Source organism: Phyllostomus hastatus, unplaced genomic scaffold (genome assembly GCF_019186645.2).
Source record: "Phyllostomus hastatus isolate PE091 unplaced genomic scaffold, TTU_PhHast_1.1 phas_contig_495, whole genome shotgun sequence".
NCBI lineage: Eukaryota > Metazoa > Chordata > Mammalia > Chiroptera > Phyllostomidae > Phyllostomus > Phyllostomus hastatus.
Window position 1 is genome coordinate 5,030,121 of NW_025333895.1, and position 17,102 is coordinate 5,047,222.

General features: G+C 61.5%; 1 protein-coding gene across 1 annotated transcript; it reads left to right on the forward strand.

Moving 5' to 3' along the window:
* Positions 1–5,403: 5,403 nt before the first annotated feature.
* Positions 5,404–14,258, forward strand: DOLPP1 (dolichyldiphosphatase 1). Its single transcript, XM_045846529.1, has 8 exons — positions 5,404–5,522; positions 8,845–8,945; positions 9,197–9,281; positions 9,374–9,473; positions 9,681–9,779; positions 10,303–10,431; positions 10,911–11,000; positions 12,839–14,258. The coding sequence occupies exons 1-8, from the start codon at positions 5,447–5,449 to the stop codon at positions 12,873–12,875; spliced, it is 717 nt and encodes a 238-aa protein (XP_045702485.1). The 5' UTR covers positions 5,404–5,446; the 3' UTR covers positions 12,876–14,258.
* The last annotated feature ends 2,844 nt before the right edge of the window (positions 14,259–17,102 follow it).

A 17,102-nucleotide genomic window follows, 5' to 3' on the forward strand; every position in this document is an offset into this window, starting at 1 on the left:
GGGAGGGCCCCTGCTGCGGGAGGAGGAGCGGTGGCCAGTGAAATGCCTGGGGGCGCAGATGTGGGTGGGCAGCCTGGGCGTGGACCAGCTCAGGCAGACCTAGGTGGGGCGGCTTCTCCGGGGCCCGTGTCCACATCTGCAAGATGCGGGCGCTGCAGGAGACGGGGAGCGAAGACGCAGGCGCAATCGCTAGCCGCCTGAGCTGCGGAGAACCAGGGCGCGGGGCTGGGACAGGTGGGAGCGGCAGGTGTGAGCCCGCCTGACCTTCAGCTGTGTTCCTGGGCACTCACCGCAAGCTTCATTTGAAGGGTGCTTTTTTTTTTCCTTAAAGATTTTATTCATTTATTTTTAGAGAGGAAAGGGAGGGAGAGAGAGAGGGAAACATCAGTGTGCGGTTGCTGGGGGTCATAGCCTGCAACCCAGGCATGTACCCTGACTGGGAATCGAACCTGTGACACTTTGGTTCGCGGCCCGAGCTCAATCCACTGAGCTACACCAGCCAGGGCTAGCAGGGTGCTTAAAAAAAGAAGAAAAAACTTGGAAAATGTTCAAAGGTACTGAAGAGTTAAAAAGAAAACCATATAAAGCCTGCCCATAAAATGAACACCTCCGTCAGTAATTAACATCTTGCCATGTTTTTAAAGATTTTATTTATTTATTTATTTTTAGAGAGAAGGGAAGGGAGGGAGAAAGAGAGGAAGAGAAACATCAATGTGTGGTTGCCTCTCATGAGTCCCCCACTGGGGACCTGGCCTGCAACCCAGGCATGCGCTCTGACTGGGAATTGAACCGGCGACCCCCTGGTTTGCAGGCCTGTGCTCAATCCACAGCCACACCAGCCAGGGCCATCTTGCCATTTAAAAAAATATTTTAGAGAAGTTCCAGACCTGTGCTTTACCTGTAAGCACCTGAACAAGCAGATCTTAAAAACAAGGTAGTTCTTTGACATGACCAAAATAACATAATCACACCCCAGAAATGTATCAGTCATTCTCCGATATCTGCTGGGGCTCTGAAAACAAGTTTCCGATCAACTAATGGACTCAAGTTCCACCTGAGAAGGAAAGTGTGTGACTCCCTTTGCCAGTTTTAGAGACGCCACCTGATACGGTCACCTCCAATGCTGGCAAGTAGGTGGGTTTGGCTGAAACAGCTTTAATGAGGTATCGCTTCTATGCCATAAAATGCATTCGTTTGAATGATTGTTCTCTCAGTTTAGGGAGCGCAGCTATTGCCACCACCACAGGAAGACCCTTTGTGCCCACCTGCAGTGAGCCCCCCCCCCCCGGCCCCAGGCTGCTACTTCCCTCTCTCCACTCCCCTTTCAGACCTTCCTGCAAATGGACCCCCACCGTAGGTGGTCTTCGTGCCTGGCTTCGAATGACGTTTTGTGATTTGTCCGTTTTATGGCACGTACCAATTAATTTCTCTTGCTGACTAGCATTCCATAATGCAATGAGTTTTTCCGGTTTTTGAACACTGCTGTACACTTGTGGGTTCTTATGTGATAACGGGCAGTTACAGTCTCTTTTCTGGTGCTCAAGTGGCCACAGATTTGATAACCCGTTTGAGCTGCCTCCTGGGCCCTTTGGACCCCCCCCCCGCCTCATCCCCATCCTCCTTTGAGCACTTCCTGCCTTTCTAGAATAACATGATGTTCCCAGAAGCCAAGCCCCGGGGACCGGAGCCGGGGAGGCCCTGAGGGAACCCTGGCCCACTTCTGAGGCAGAGGGGGGCGGGCTGCCTAGGCATCCAAACACAGAGACTCCCGAGGCGAACGGAGCAGCCCCTAACGTGGGGGGCCGCGGCCGACAGGGTTTGGGCAAACGGGGCCCGAGAGCGCGCATGTCGGAGTGCGAACCGGTGTCACGCTTTGTGCCTCCGGTGTCAGGGCTGCCCTGTCTGGCCTCTGCCGGAGGAGGGGCCAGAAGGAAAGGCCAGCCCTGCTCGGGACAGCTGGGGACTCTGGGAGAGCCTGGTTCTCCGGGCTCATCCGAGGACGCCCAGGGGGCAGGCCGGCGACTTCCTCAGGGTCTCCGTGGTTCCCCGTGCGGCATTCACACCCGCACTGCCGAGCCCCTCGTCCCCACGCCCGGTCTGACCTGTCCCCTCCGCCGTCTCATGGGACCCTGCAGTGGCTCCTGGGCGCATCTCCGTCAGAAATGCATGCGTAAGCGCGCCGGAGATACACACGAGGATGCACCTAGCAGTGCTGGTTGTGACCCCCCAGACCTGGACACACCCCACATGCCCGTTAAAAGTCAAATGGAAGCCCTGGCTGGTGTGGCTCCTTGCATTGGATGCTGCCCCGCGAACTGAAAGGTCATCGGTTCCATTCCCAGTCAGGGCACGTGCCTGGGTGTGGGCCAGGTCCCCACTTGGGGGCGTGCGAGAGGCAACTGATCCACTATCTTCTTGCACATCAACGTTTCTCTCCCTCTTCCTCCCTCCCTCCCCTTCTCTCTAAAAATAAACAAAATCTTTCAAGAAAAAGAGTCCAATGGAAAATAAACCGTGGCGTACTCAACACCACACGGCACTGAGAGTGAACTAATGACGACTAGGGGGCAGGTGTGGATACATGTCGCAAACACGACTGTGAAAGAGCCACACGTGAACAGGACACAGAGGGTGGGACGAACGTGGGTTTACAGTTGTTTGTATGGAAAAGACCACAATCATTAATAAATGCGAGTATCGTCCAAGGATAAAGTGTCTTGCATGCTCAGAACCCTAAACCTACTGTTACCCCGCCCTGCGCTGTCAGACACCCACAGAAAGCAGGAAGCCGGCCCGAACTCGTGCGCGGTGTCAGATGTTGGGGTGGTGGCCGCCCCGGGGGGAGCAGGTGGGGTGTCAGGGGCTCCTGGGGCTCCGGTTCTTGATCCAGGGCTGCTCACACAGGTGTGTTTTGTTTCTGAAACCATCACATTCCATTTCTGGAATTTCTTGTCTAAATGTTACGTTTTAATGTAACTTATTATTAATTTGGGAGAGAGACGGAGAAATATGGATTCGTTGTCCCCCTTATTTATGCATTCGTCGGTCGCGTCTTGTATGTGCCCTGAACCGGCAACCTTGGCCTATTGGGACGACGCTTTAACCAGGAAGCTACCTGGCCAGGGTTATATTTTCATTTTTAGAAAAAGTACAACCAGACCAAACGACACTCCCATCCTTCCCGGCTCCCACCTGTCCTCACCACTAAGAATGGCCCTTGAAGTTTTGGGGGGCCAAGCCCCTGCCGCACCCCCACTCTCCCAGCCCCTCACCCCTCACTCTCTGTTGCCCATTTCACCCAGCCATGCCCCTGTCTCAGGACCCTGGGTTCTGCTGTCCCCTCTTCCAGGAAAACCCTGCACTGGATAACTCCTCTTTCTATAGTTCTGCGTCTTCACCACGGCCTTGGAATGCTTCCCCCGAGGAGGGCACTCTGCAATCACACAGGCCTGGGCTTCAGGGGCTCTGCCTCCCTAGGCCTGTGTGCTCACTGGAGAAATGGCCACCGACCAGGGAGGGGCAATGCAGCCAGACCAGGGTGGCTGCCCCGTCCCAGGGGCTGGCTATTCTGGGAAACTCACAGCCCACTCTTCTCGTACCTCCTGCTTCTCAGAAGCTAATAATGGCAGTGCCTGAGGTAGCTGACGACAGGTGACAGGGAAATGGGGCCAGCTGACCCAGAGAAGCCGAGGGGGGCTGGGTGGGGAGTTGAGCGCAGCTGGGGGGAGCCAGGGGCCCTCCCGGCTCCCTGGTGGTCTCCGAGGCAGCACGATCCCCCAGCCCTCCCAGCTGAGCCCACCACCCCAGCTCCAGCTGTCCTGTGCCCTTGCAGAGCCACCTGCTCTGGCTGGTGGGATTCCCTGGTTTACTTTCACTTCTCACAAGCATTTATATCATTTAACAGCCTCTTGTTCTAGGTCTGGTCTGGGCCAGGCCCAAATACATAACGGGCCCTGTCTTCAGGGTGCCCTGGGCTTCTCCAGGCATGGCTGGAACCACTTGTACTGGTGGTTCCAGTTGTATCAGAACCCCAGGGCCCTGGCTGGTGTGGCTCAGTGGATTGAGCACAGGCTACAAACCAATGGATCACTAGTTTGAGCCCCAGTCAGGGCACATGCCTGGGTTGCGGCCAGGTCCCCAGTAGGGGGTGCTCCAGAGGCAACCACACATTGATTTTTCTCTCCCTGTCTTTCTCCTTCCCTTCCCCTCTCTCTCAAAATAAATAAATAAAATCTTAAAAAAAAAAAAGAACCCCAGGGCATGTAAGAATGCAGACTCCAAGGCCCTAGTTGGACCCAGGAATCTGCATTTCCTATACATTGGTCTTCCTACAAGTTGGTCTTGGTGCGCGTGAAGTCAGAGAACCATTGTGTACTGGGAGAGACAGACAAGAAACTGATTACAGTCCTGCGTGGTCAATGCTGGGGTAGGAGAGGGGCCCAGTGGAGGCTGCTCAGGGGACCACAGAAACCTCTACGTGAGAACGGACACTGGAGCCAGATTGGGCCCGGCAAAGTCTGGGCAGGGATGCATTCCAGGCAGTGGAATAGCCTGTGCAAAGGCTAGGAGACAACAGGAGGTCAGCACTTTGCCTGGACTATGAGTAACTCAACCTATTCTGAGACAGTGGGGGTAGGAAAGGGACACGTGGGTGGCAAGTTGCGGCTGTTTACGCAGGGCCTTGTTGCCTGCCGAGTGGAATGCTTGGGGAAACTGAGGTAGATGGAAAACCGGCTTCCTGTTTAAAATGTTCCCAAGCTGCCTCATTAAACACTGTAAATGTGACTGAATAATACGCCTTTGTTAATTGACTAAAAGAAGGAAGGAGTCTTTCTTAACTTCAATTAAGCTTCCACTCTTCGCATCACGTAAGAAGAGATAAGTGCCTTCTGGGTCTTTGACTTCAGTTTCCTCGTAACTAAAAGTGTGTGCACTCAGGCCCCATCGTGCCCAGGTGGCCTCCCCACTTCCAGCAAGCGCCCTAACGGCGCCCCGGTCCCCCCGACTCAGAGCGGGGTCCGGGTACTGGGGAAGCCTCCACTCCGCTCAGGTCCCAGCCAAACCAAAGCTCCCACCAAAGTTCAACACGCCCCCCAAGCTAAGGCCTGATTGGCCCGCCCTGCCCACGCTGTGAGCCTGATTCACATTCTGATTGGCTGTTCTTCTCTTTATTCTGGGCTGGAACCCTCCTCTTCCCTGATTGACCAGAAACCTACCTGCGCTCGCCCTGGATTGGACGCTGGCTTGGCTGGCTCATAAACTCCTAGGGGCCTCGCTCTCTGATTGGTCACTGGGGCCAGCCCTACGGCCTGCACGCTGAATGGCTGCGCCGCTACCTGTATCAGCTTCCAATTGGACGCGCGGCGCCTCCCCGGCGTGATAGGTCAGGACCACCGCCCCCCTGGCACTCCATTGGCTGCTCAGCGAAGCCCGGTCTCCGGGTAAGATGGCAGCGGACGGGCAGTGCTCGCTCCCCGCTTCATGGCGGCCGGTCACCCTTACCCACGTCGAATATCCTGCAGGTAAGAGGAGGCCCGGGCACCAAGGACGCCTTCCTGGGGCCGGCCTTTCAGCCGCGGGCGCTCCGGCTCGTGCGATCCCGCGGAGGAGGCGCCAGGGTATCGGGGTAGGAACTGTCAAATAGTGAGCCATGGAGGGGCTCGGCCGGCGCGCGCGCCGCGCAGGCGCGGTGGTGCGGCGATGAGCTGGGCGAAATTGTGAGGCTCGCTCGCGCACTCTGCGGTTGCGCGGCTGGGGTGCTCCCCCTGGTCCTGGGGCATGGGTGGGCTGTAATGAGGAGGGGTCTGTGTGAGACGGGGAAGGATTACTGCCCTGGACCTGGGCCCTTCTTATCCTCCTACCCCGGAGCCGGAGAGGCCGGACTCTCTCCCCGGCGTTCAAGGGAGTGTCTGTTTCTTTCCAACAGTGAATTGGGGCTGCCAGTAAGAGAAAGAGCTCCTCGTTGCTGGAAGTGTGCAAACCGAGGCCAGGCAGCTATTCCTTGTTTGAGTGCTTCTGCTGTTGCCACGCCCTGAGCAGGGAAGTGCTCCACAGCGGAGGGGAACCCGGTGACGGGCAGGCGGCCCCCAGGATCTCGACTCCTGGAGCTGCCCATCAGACACGTCTCTAAACGCGCAGGGTTTTCTAGCCGGGAGGTTCTTCAGCCACCGTTCTGTAGGCGGCCTGGTAGAGTGTTGCGGAGCTTGGGCCTTGGGGTCAGAGGTGTCTGGGTCTAAGTTCAGGCCTGGGCCTTGCGCAAGTGACTTCCACTGTAGGTGTCCCAGTCACCTCGTCTCTAAAGTGGGACTAACTGCGGTGCCTTCTTTCTAGTGGTGACGTGAGAATCCAGTAACAGGGGGCGTGAGAAATGCTGAGTGCAGTGCCTGGTGCACAGGACGCATTGAAAAATTACTGCGGTTCATATCCCACCTTCTCAGGACCTTGTTAAGCCCACCCCACCCTCCCTGGGTAGGATGGTTGAGGATCAGATGAGCCCCTCATTGAACCCTGGTTGTTCTAGGAAGGGCCTGCTTGAACGCTGCTCTTTGGGGTGGAGAAGGGAGAACCTGGCCCTGTTGGAGGCCACAGGGCTGGCTGCCAGAGAACTTTGACCCTGGGTGTTCTGGGTTATTGTGTGGGTGGGGTGGCCCTGCCAGGTGCTGGGCCCTGCCAGCCTGCCCGCCCACCATCCATCCATCCATCCATCTTTGCATTCAGCCAGTATCCATTGAGCACCTCCTGCGTGCTAGGCCCTGGGCTAGCTCTGGGTTTAGAGGGGTGAACAGACCGATAAGTCCCTGCAGCCCTGGCCTATGAACAAAGCCCACTTTACAGGAGGGAAACCGAAGCCTGGAGAGGGAAAGGGACTTGGCCAGGCCTCAGCACCTTCACGGCTTCTCCCACTGGTGCCTCGGAGTAGCTTCTCCAGATGCTCATAGTCTCACGGGCAGCGTCAGGAACCCGGCAGTTGTGAGCAGTATGATGCAGGCTGTGACAAGGGACCCTTCAGTAGGGACGGTGGGTCCGGAGGAGGGACCTGGCTGAGCCAGGGCATCCATGCCAACTTTTCTATGGCCTTCTGCACGTCTGCACACCCCCTGCTTCCTTTTTCTTCACACATTCTCCATTCACTGACCATTATGTTGGAGCCTAGTTGAGTGCCAGGCGCCGTGCTGGGTCGGGGGAACTGAGTGCCGTGTAAAGAGACCCCTGTCCCTGCCCTTATGGGCCGTGTAGAGGCAGAGAGCAGCGCAGCCCTATGTCTACACTAACCGGTGTATCATGGATGATGCCTGGTTGTATATCCCCCTCACCGTACTGAGAGCTCTGCAATGGCAGGATCGTGTCTTTTCTGCCACCGTGGTGGGTACTTCCTTGACACTGAGGTAACCCAGGCGGCACCCCACGTGGGGGCAGCAGTGTGTGCAAAGGTCCAGAAGTAGGGCAGAGCGCGGAGTGTGCAGGGAACTGGAGTGCGGTCCCGGAACTAACTGGAGCACAGGGTGGGAGGGGAGCAGGGCTGGGCGTGCTTAATGAGCTGGGCAGAGGCGGGACCCGTCCCCAGGGCAGAGGCAGCCACAGAGGGGCTCGGAGCAGAGTGGCAAGGCCAGAGTCACAGACCGAGTCTGCAGGAAGGTCCCAGGTTAGGGCCGTGTGTGGGACAGGCCATGGAGATGGCCACCAGCTGCTCCCCTTCCTCACTGCCAGGTGCTCTGTGCATCAGCTGGGCAGCTGAGAGACCCACCATCTCGGGGCTTTAAGAGGCCAGGGCATCCTGTGGGTGAGGAGGCAGAGGCCCAGGAACAGGAAGAGCCTCACCCAGTGCCACCCATCTGACCTGTGGCAGCACGAGCCCTGGAGCCGAGCCGGATGGCCTATTCTCCCAGGCCAGCTCCAAGCCAGCCCTGCCCTGGGAGGGTGTGGGCGGGGCCAGCTGTGTGCCCATCTCTTCAGCCTGAGTCTGGGCTCTGCCCTGTGCGGGCGCCTCCCCAGCTGCCCGTGTGAGTCCAGACTGGTGGTGTGGTCCATTTCCCATGCCGTGTTCACCCAGCCTCTGGGTGAGCAGCTCCCCCAGCGTGGCCGTGTCCTGGTGCCAGGGACCGAGCTGGGTGTCCCACAGGCACGGGGGCGGGTGCTAGTTTCCCTTTCCCAGATGAGAGCAGAGGCTCAGGGACGGGGCGTCTCTGCCTGGGGTCGTACAGCCAGCGAGTGCTGGCCCGGGACTGAGCCGCCCCCTCTCACCTGAGAGCGGCCGTACAGCCGCCCCGAGTTGAGTGGTGAGGGTGGCCTTTGGACTCGAGGGGGAAAGTGGCTGTAATCTCACGGCTGCAGAGATTCTGTCATTGCTGTCTCTGTCCGTGGCCCGCCAGGATGGTAAAAAAGCGGACAGCCGGTAGGTAATCAGCCTCCTGCCAGTCTGAGAGGGAGCTAGGAGCTGTCCCTGCAACAGGCGTCCGTACTGGGCAGCACGGCCTCCTCCCCAGCCCTGGCCTTGGTCCTTGTGGGGGTCGGAAGCACAGACCGAAGTCTCTGTGTGACCGGCCGGGGCAGTCCGTCCCAGCGCTGTGTTCCAGAGGCACCGATGGGTGGGCCTGCGGGCTGTCGCCTGGCCCGGGGCCAGCCTTGGGGTCAGACAAGCCGAGTGCAGACCCCTGACTGGGCGGGGTGGTGGATATAGTGTCTGGGCGGGGGCCTCCCCCTACACGGCCCCAGCTGCCTGGCCCTGCACACCGGGCCCTGCGGGGACCTCCTTTCCGGCCCGGGTCCTACTTTTCTAGTGAGCAGGGCCGGCCCTGCTTCCGGTGTCATGCTCTGTCCTCACCCCAGTCTCCCTGTCGCACCCAGGTGATCTCTCTGGCCACCTCCTTGCCTACCTGAGCCTCAGCCCCCTATTTGTCATTGTCGGTTTCGTGACCCTCATCATATTCAAGAGGGAGCTGCACACGGTGAGTCGGTCCCCGCCGCTGCCGCTGCCCCTGCCCCTGCCCCTGCCCCAGGAAGGGCAGTCACACCGTTCCGCCCCAGGGGCTGCCCCGTCCCCTCCATGCCTCCGCCTTTCCTGAGGTGTTGGAGCTCCCTGGCTGGTTCCAGGTGGGTCACCAGCTGGGCTGGGAGGGTCAGCCCCAGGCCGCGGCCTGTGGGGCTGGGCAATGGCAGGGAGGCCCCGAGGCCCTGCTGAGCGCACCTCTTCCCGCAGATCTCGTTCCTCGGGGGCCTGGCCGTGAACGAGGGGGTCAACTGGCTGCTTAAACACGTCATCCAGGAGCCGCGGCCCTGTGGAGGTAGGGCCTTGGCTGTGGGGATCCGGGCCCCCAGGGTCGGGTCGTGGCTGGGAGGCCTCATCCTCCCACCATGCCCTGTTCTCTCTCCCCAGACCCCCACGCGGCAGTGGGCACCAAGTACGGGATGCCCTCCAGTCATTCCCAGTTTATGTGGTTTTTCTCCGTCTATTCCTTTCTTTTCCTGTATTTAAGGTGAGCTTCCCCCGGCTGGACCGGCCCTGAACTGGCCCAGGCCAGACTCCTTGGGACACCCCTTGGGGCTTGGCCTCTTCCGGGGGCGGGAGGGGCTGCAGACAGGACGGCGGGCTCCCGGGGAGCCTGGGGGTGGGGCCAGGAGCGGCGTGGGAGGCCCGGGCCCCGGCTGTGGGCCGAGGCCGTCTGACAGTCCTGTCTCCCCAGAATGCACCAGACGAACAACGCCAGGTTCCTGGACTTGCTGTGGAGGCACGTGCTGTCCCTGGCTCTCCTCACTGCAGCCCTCCTAGTCTCCTACAGCAGGTGCGGAGCGGGGGCGCACCCCACCCCGTCCCTGCCCTCTGGCTCGTGCTGGGTTCCTGGTCCTGACTGGACCTGTCTGTGGACCGAGTCCCAGAGCCCGCGGGGCGGGGCGGGGTGGAGAAAGAGGTCCCAGGCCTCTCATTTCACGGGGTCTGGGCCCCACTGCCCCGTGTAGTCCAGTCCTCGCCCTGTCCCCCTGGCTGAGCCCAGGGTCCGGGCCACCTCCACAGATCAGCCATCTGTTCCCCGCCTCCTGGGCAAGCCCCTTGCAGACAGACTCGGAGTTCAAGGGCTCCACGCTCAGCTGAGCCGCCTCCTCACTTCGGGTCGGGAGGGCAGCCGGCAGGGGCCGACCCCCCGCCGCCTCCTGGAGTCCGCCTGAGGCTCTGCCTTCACAGAGCTCCACCCCCGTCCGTGCGCGTCTCCCCGAGTGTGCTCACCGTCCCCGGGAGGCCAGGGCGTGGGTGTGGGCGTGGAGCACTGCGCAGGCCTATTCATGAACTTCCCTTTGTCCTCGGCCCAGGGTCTACCTGCTGTATCACACCTGGAGCCAGGTGCTCTACGGGGGCGTCGCCGGAAGCCTCATGGCCGTCGCTTGGTTCGCCTTCACTCAGGAGGTCCTCACCCCTCTGTTCCCCAGAATAGCATCCTGGTAACTGCTTTCGGCCCCTATGGCTGCCCCTCCCCCCTCCCCAGGTGTTGTGGCTCCTGTGCCCTCCTCGCGGAAGAGGCCATCAGTGGGAGGACCCGGGAGTCCCTGCCCCAGCCCCGGTCTCCCTGGGAGAGCCCTAGTGTCCGGGCCTCTGGCGGGCATGAAGCTCGCGAGGCTTCCGTATCGCCCAGGGGTTCCCTCAGGCCCAGAGGTCCGGGTGGCGCTCTCTGTCCCAGCCCGGGCTCTCGGGGACTCAGAAAGCAGCCTGAGTCCTGCTGAGCTGTGTGTGTACACTGAGAGGGCGTGCCCCTGCCTGGGTGACTCGGCCAGGTCTCTCAGTGGCTCTGGGGTCACCGGCCGGGCAGGACTCTCTGAGCAGCTGGGGGAAGGTGGGTGGCTGGCCCCAGGCACTGAAGGGGGACTCTGGCTTGATGACAGTCCTGACGTGGTCCTGGGGTTCGGGGTGTCTGTCTCTGCAGGCCTATCTCTGAGTTCTTCCTAATCCGAGACACGAGCCTCATTCCCAACGTGCTCTGGTTCGAGTACACAGTAACCCGGGCTGAAGCCAGGTGAGTTGGGGGTTCAGCAATCGCTGGGTCCTGGCTCAGCGGGGCATGGCCCCAAGGAAGCCACTACTCCCCTTTTGGGAGCGCTCCCTAAGGGCCAGGCCCTTGCCTAAGCACTTTCCTCGCACGGCCTCACTGAGTCCTCCCCTGGGCTCCGTTTGCAGATGAGAAAGCTGCAGCTCAGAGACGAGACGGGGAGCCCCTGATGGATGACTTAGGGACTGTGTGGGGGAAGCTGGGCTGGGAACCCAGGCTGGCTGGCCCGGAGCTCTGCTTTTAACCCCTGTGGCCCAGAACCAGAGAGCCGGGCAGCCGGGAGTCTCAGGGCGCCTCTGTGTGGACGCCCCTTAGGCTGGTTAGCACAGACACTTTCCCTGTAGAAGGGCCAGCCCGGGCACGGCTGTGCGGCACGTTGGTGGAGAGCTGGGCTTTGGAGCCTCCTGATGGAGCTCTCCCTCCCAGCTTCCCCCGAGTCCCGGGGAGAGTGCCAGCTAGGGTGGGGAAGGCCTGGCTGCTCCCGGGGTGCAGAGGGGAGCGGAGGGAGGTCAGGCTCCAGAGCAGGCCTGGGAGGTCTCCCTGGGAGCTGGTGAGAGGAATCACAGGGCGGGGCAACCCAGCAGCCTGGGACTGGGGCTAGTGCATCATGGTCCGAATTATCCTAAAGAGCTTAAAGTGTAAAGCCTTGGATCCATGAGGAAAGGGGATTTGAGGTGTTTAAGGCAGGCAATCCCATTATTGGGGGAGAAGCCCCCGCTGGCCCAGGCTCCGCCAGTGGTCCTGCCCCAGAGGCCCTGCCCCACCCGGCCTGACCCCGCTGGCCACGCCTGCCTTCATTTACCAAATTTTCGATGTGCGCATGCTCAGTGCCAGGCTGCGTGCTGAGAGTGGGCAGAGAGCAAGGCAGCCCCCGCGGCCAGGGGGTAAGGCGCCTGCTTGTGCAATGAGAGCCCCGGGCTTGGGAGCCCCGGACAGGGCCCCGACTCGAGTGGGGTAGGGTGGGCAGGCTGCTGCCCCAGGGAGACCGACCAGATGTAGAGAAAGCCTTGCCTGCTGAAGTTGGGGTTTGGCGGGAAATGCTCTCAGCAGAGGGAAGAGAGCTTCTGAGGCAGAGGGACGTTCGGGGAGCCCACCCCGCCAGGGCCCAGGGAGCGAGGGGCGGGGTGTGAGGCGGGGCCAGGGCCGCATCGGGCGTGCGGGAGCAGCGGGTGCCGTGAGGCTCCTGAAGTTTAACTGGGACTCTGTGGACGGCCCCGATCTTCTTTCCGAGCCTCGGCCAGGCTCCCTAGAGGACGGGGGATTGCCCCTGCTTCCCTCCGGCTCCTGGGCCCCTCGTGGATGTAGCCACGCCCCCGAGCCAGGTACTCGGGACTCCTGTGTGACCTCCGGCAGTAGTTCCGCCATTGCTCGCACACCTCTCGGGCGGAGAGCGCGCTGCCCCGCAGCCTGCCTTGGGGGCTGCAGTAGCCCCGCTTGTGCCGGCCCCTCTGTGCGGGGGAGCTCCCTGTGCGGAGTTAGAACCTAGCCACGGCCCTCGGCTGCTTTTCCTCTCGTCCTGCCCTCGCCCCTGCCCCGATCTCCTGGCTCTGTTCCTGGACTCCAAGCCAGGACATCTGTGATGCAGGCGAGCCGGAGAGATTGGCCATCTTTAGGTGCTGGGTCCTAGGGCAGGGACTCGGACTGGCCTGGCCGAGCCAGCCGCTGGGGGTCCTGGGGGTGGGCCTTCGCTGATTTTGCTGGGACTGTGGGTAGGGAGGGGACAGCCAAGGGGGCACTGAATGCCAGGTACCCCCTCCTCGGACCCCAGGCATCCTCACCTTGGATCCCCACCCCCCACTTTGCAGGAACAGACAACGCAAGCTGGGGACGAAACTGCAGTGACTGGTGAACGAGGCTGGGTCTGGCCTCCAGGTCTGGCCTGCGGGACGCCTTGCAGGACGGACAGAATGACAGAGGGACGAAGCAGAGACCTCTACAGACCAAGTCACCAAGTGGAGCCTTTTCTTTTCTTATTTTTATTTTAATGAACAAGGTGGCCCGATGGGCTGAGCCAGCCCCTCAGCCGGGACCCTGGAGGGCCTGCTGCCGGGGGTGCCGGGGGCCGCGTGGCCGGAGACCCTCGGTGTGCTGCTGCAGCCCCCGGCCGGGCAGGAGGTGCCCGCGGTGTGGGCGCTGGGTGTGGGGTAGTGGAGAAGGGCTCATACCTGTGCTCGCGGGGCCGGGGAGTCCAGGTGGCGTGAAAAATACACACTATTTATTTTTGGTTTTGTTAACGGCAGACGGGATTTCAGAGACAGGGCCGCAAGAGCCTGCTTTGCTGTGGCTGCCCCAAGTCCCAAGGGGCCTGGGCCCTTGGCCTCTTCCTGGGCCTGAAAGGTGGCCCTGGGGGCCCAGGACAGGGGAGTGCGCCGTGCCCTCCCCGCCGCCATTGCCATTCCAGAGCCTCAGTCAGTGTTTCCCGGTCTGGGGGGCCAGGGGCCAGGGCCCAGGGAGCGCGGCCTCCGGCGGCTGCTGTCATGGCGTCCTGCCCCGAGCCGACCCCGCACCACAAGGGCTTTCTCTGGTCCCTTTCTGACAAAGGAGCCTGCACACGTGGGTGAGCGAGCCCAGGCTGTTTACAGCTCTTTCTGGTCCTGCCGTCTGGGAGCAGTCCGCTTTCATCTCCACGAGGACAAAATGCACGGGAGCCGGGAGCTGGGAGCCGGGGTGGGGGGCGGGCAGTGGGTGCCTGACATCCCCGGCCTGCCCTTCCCCCTTCGCTCCCCACAGTCCTTGTCCTTCCCGGCCCTCTCCGAGGGGCTGGGAACTTGCCTGTGTTTGGGGTGGGGCGCACAGACCCCGCCGTCCAGCCCGGGATGGTCCCTCCTGCAGGGACTGGATCTCTGAGTCTCCCTGAGATGGAGTCGTGGGGTGGGCCTGCCTCCAGGCTCTTGGAAGTTTCTGGAACTGACCCAGGCTGCTCCGGCGGGACCTGTGTTCGAACCCCGCCCCTCCCTTTCTTTGTGGAGGTCCCTAACCTGCTGCTGAAGCACAATGTTTGGGTGCTTTCTTTTTTCCTTCGTTGAAGACAGTGTCCAAAAGCCATTCCAGGTGCCAGGACCAGGGGCCTGTTTCTGGGGAAGGTTGGGCAGTCCCCACATTTCCTCCCCCTCCTCTTTCCTCCTTATTTTGTACGTTTTGCCTGAGACAAGCCAAGCGTGAGATGGTTGAAGAAAAATCAATGAAATTGTTTACTATTGTTTTAAAATAAAATCTTGAACTCTGGCCGCCGGAGCGCACGTTGACTTGAGCTCACGTTGACGAGGCGGCCGGAGGCGCGCGGCCCCGAGGAGCCGGGAGATGCGGTTAGAGCCGCGGCTTTGTGAGCATCGGTGAGACGTCTGGTCCCTCCCGCCCCTGCAGCCACAGTTCGAGTGGCCCTGTGGCGTTTCCCCCCAGAACCAGAGGCGGCCGTGCCACCACGCAGAGTCAGGCAGGGTCCCCTCTTCCCACCCCAGTTCGCCTCCCTGTGCGGTCCTGGCTGGCTCCGGGCTTGCTCGTGGTGAGTCTGGCTCCTCCTCCGAGCGCCAGCCCTGGAGGACGGGGGCGACCCGTGCGCTCTGCCCAGGCCCCCGCTGGGCCCTCCCGTCCTTGCGGAGCTCACTCCGGCTTGAGCGTGTGCGTGGTCAGTCTTGCTGTGGAAGAAATAACCGCAAACTGAGCTGGGATGTTGGAGGCCTCGTAGGAGTGAGATGGACCTAAGTCGAACCCTGGCCGAGGTCGGGGGGCGGGGATCTAATCCTCCCTTGATTCTCTGTGCTGAGACGCAGACTGGCTGCACCCTAGGGTGAGGAGGTCAGAAATAACTGCCCTCGCATGAGCTCGAAGGCTGTGGGTCAGGGCCCCCAGTGGCCCCCAGAACCTTGACATTCAGTGAAGGCGACCTCACCCGAGATGTGGGGCAGAGGCAAACGATTCTCCGGAGGAAGGAACCCACTACCTAGACCCCAGTCATTTGTGCAAGTGGTTCCTACAGTGCTGTGAACAGGACGGGCGCAGAGTGGATGGGAGCGACTCCGAGACAGCCCAGCAGGAGGCGGGTCACGGAGACAAACCTGCTGACCCCTTGGGTGCCGTGGTGGCCTGGTGCGGGCTGCAAGTGTTGTTATGCGGAAACAAGAGACACACTTGAAAATGTCAGCAGGGAAGGGGAAGCTGTAAGGTGAACCATGGAAGATTTTTAAATGCATCCGGACGGGGAAATCCGACAGCTGAGAAACAAGAGCCCAGCAGGCCAGACGCAGCAGTGGAGGGGAGAAACCAGACGGTGACAGGGCGGAGGAGCCCCCGAGGAGCGCACTCGGAGAGGCAAGGCCTGAGCCCGGCGCGTCCCGGGTCCCAGCTCAACTCTGCTGTCGTCCCCAACGACACACCCGCCCCCGCCTGCCAGCCCCACCACCAGCTTCCGTTGCTGTTGCGAAGCCCGCCGACGCCAGCTCAGGTGTTGGAAACGTCTGCTTTCCTCTGCTGCCCTGCCCACTGTGGGCCCGGCCCAGGTCCCCACCGCCAGGCCCCCTCTGCCTCCCGGCATCTCCCTGGATGCCCTCCTCAGGGGCTCCGGCCCGGCCCAAGTGTTCAATGTGGCCCCCACGTGGCTCCCTCCGTCCGGCCCTCAGCCCCCTGGCAGGCTCCACGCCAGGTCCGCCTCGTTTCCGGCCACTGCACTTGCCCCATGAAGAATGCCAAAGTCAAGTGCACGCTAACCTGGACAAATATTCAGGTACTTTGTGGCGTCAGACTCATTTTCACCGGGGGCCACAGCGGCCTCGCGGTTGCCTTCAAAGGGCTGAATGTAGCTTTAGGACGGAATAAATGTAACTGCTCCTTAACCAGGGGCAAGGAGCTGGGCGCTGCTGCCAGGCAGAGAAACCAGGTGCCGGGCCAGATAAAACCGGGTGGAGGGCCGGGTTCAGCCCACGGGCCTCGTGTTTGCCACGTAGCCGTCCACTCATTCACTTATTACGCGCTCACGTCTCCAGTAACTATGGCACAACGTGTGCTGACCTAGAGCAGTTCTCTCTCTCTCTCATTTTTAAAAAATCAAGTTCATCTCTGCCATCGGGGTCTGGTCGCCCCTGCAGGCCACCCGAGTCAGTTCTCTGAACTCTGGGTCCCAGCAGTGTTTTCTGGATCTCAGGCGCGATGCTGACGCTGGAAGTCACCCCCGCACGCCACGAGCGCCCACTGCCGTGGCCTTCGGCAGTTCGCCCGCCCAGCACCCGCCTCTCGTGTGCGCGCAGGAACCTTTGAAGCACCTGCTTGTGTGGCTTCCAAGTGTGAGGGCGCGGGTCACACCCCCTCGGGAGCAATGACATGGTCTGTTCCTGGGCCTTCTCCCTCCCCTCCAGTGCCCCTAGGGGCCAGCACGCATCCCACCGACACCGCCCGGGGTTCCCTTAGGTGCTCGGTGTGCCTTCCCCGGGTGCTGTGTGGTTCTGGAGGAGGACCTGGGGGTGGGGAGCCCTGCCTCGCGTGCACGCCTGCACGGTCCTCGGGACTGGAGTCCTGGGAGTCCTGGGTGACCGTCTGTGCAGTGTCCGTGGCCTGCTCACTCGGCTGCTGTGGCCCCCGCTTCCTGGGGCTCCCGGTCACCCCCGAGGGAGCAGCGTCACCCCCGGGGTGCAGAGGTGACACCAGGCTGTGTATTGTGTTCTTTCCGGGTCCTCCCACGCACGGCCCAGGGAAGGGACATTCAGGTGCCAGCACCGCCCCCGCCCCACCCCGGCGGCACCCCACCCTGCCGGCCTCACTGGGGGCCTGAGGCGCGGCCAGGCCTGGAGCAACCCCCACTCGCCCCATTGTCTGGGCCCCGCCTGCTCCCCGAGAGATGTTGCGCAAGCGGCACGCCCTCTGTCACCCTCGCTGGAGAATGAGGACGCCGAGTCCCCTGTTCTGTGGCTCTGGGGAGACTGCCCAGCAGGCTCGGTCCCCAGCACAGGTTAGTCCACTCAGCCCACGCCCTAGTGCAGCCAGCAGCTTCCTGCTGCACCCTGCTCCCCTCCTCGCCAGCTCGCGGGCCTGAGTCCCGGCCGCTTCCACCCACGGCCTCCCTCTCACCCCCGCCCTGGG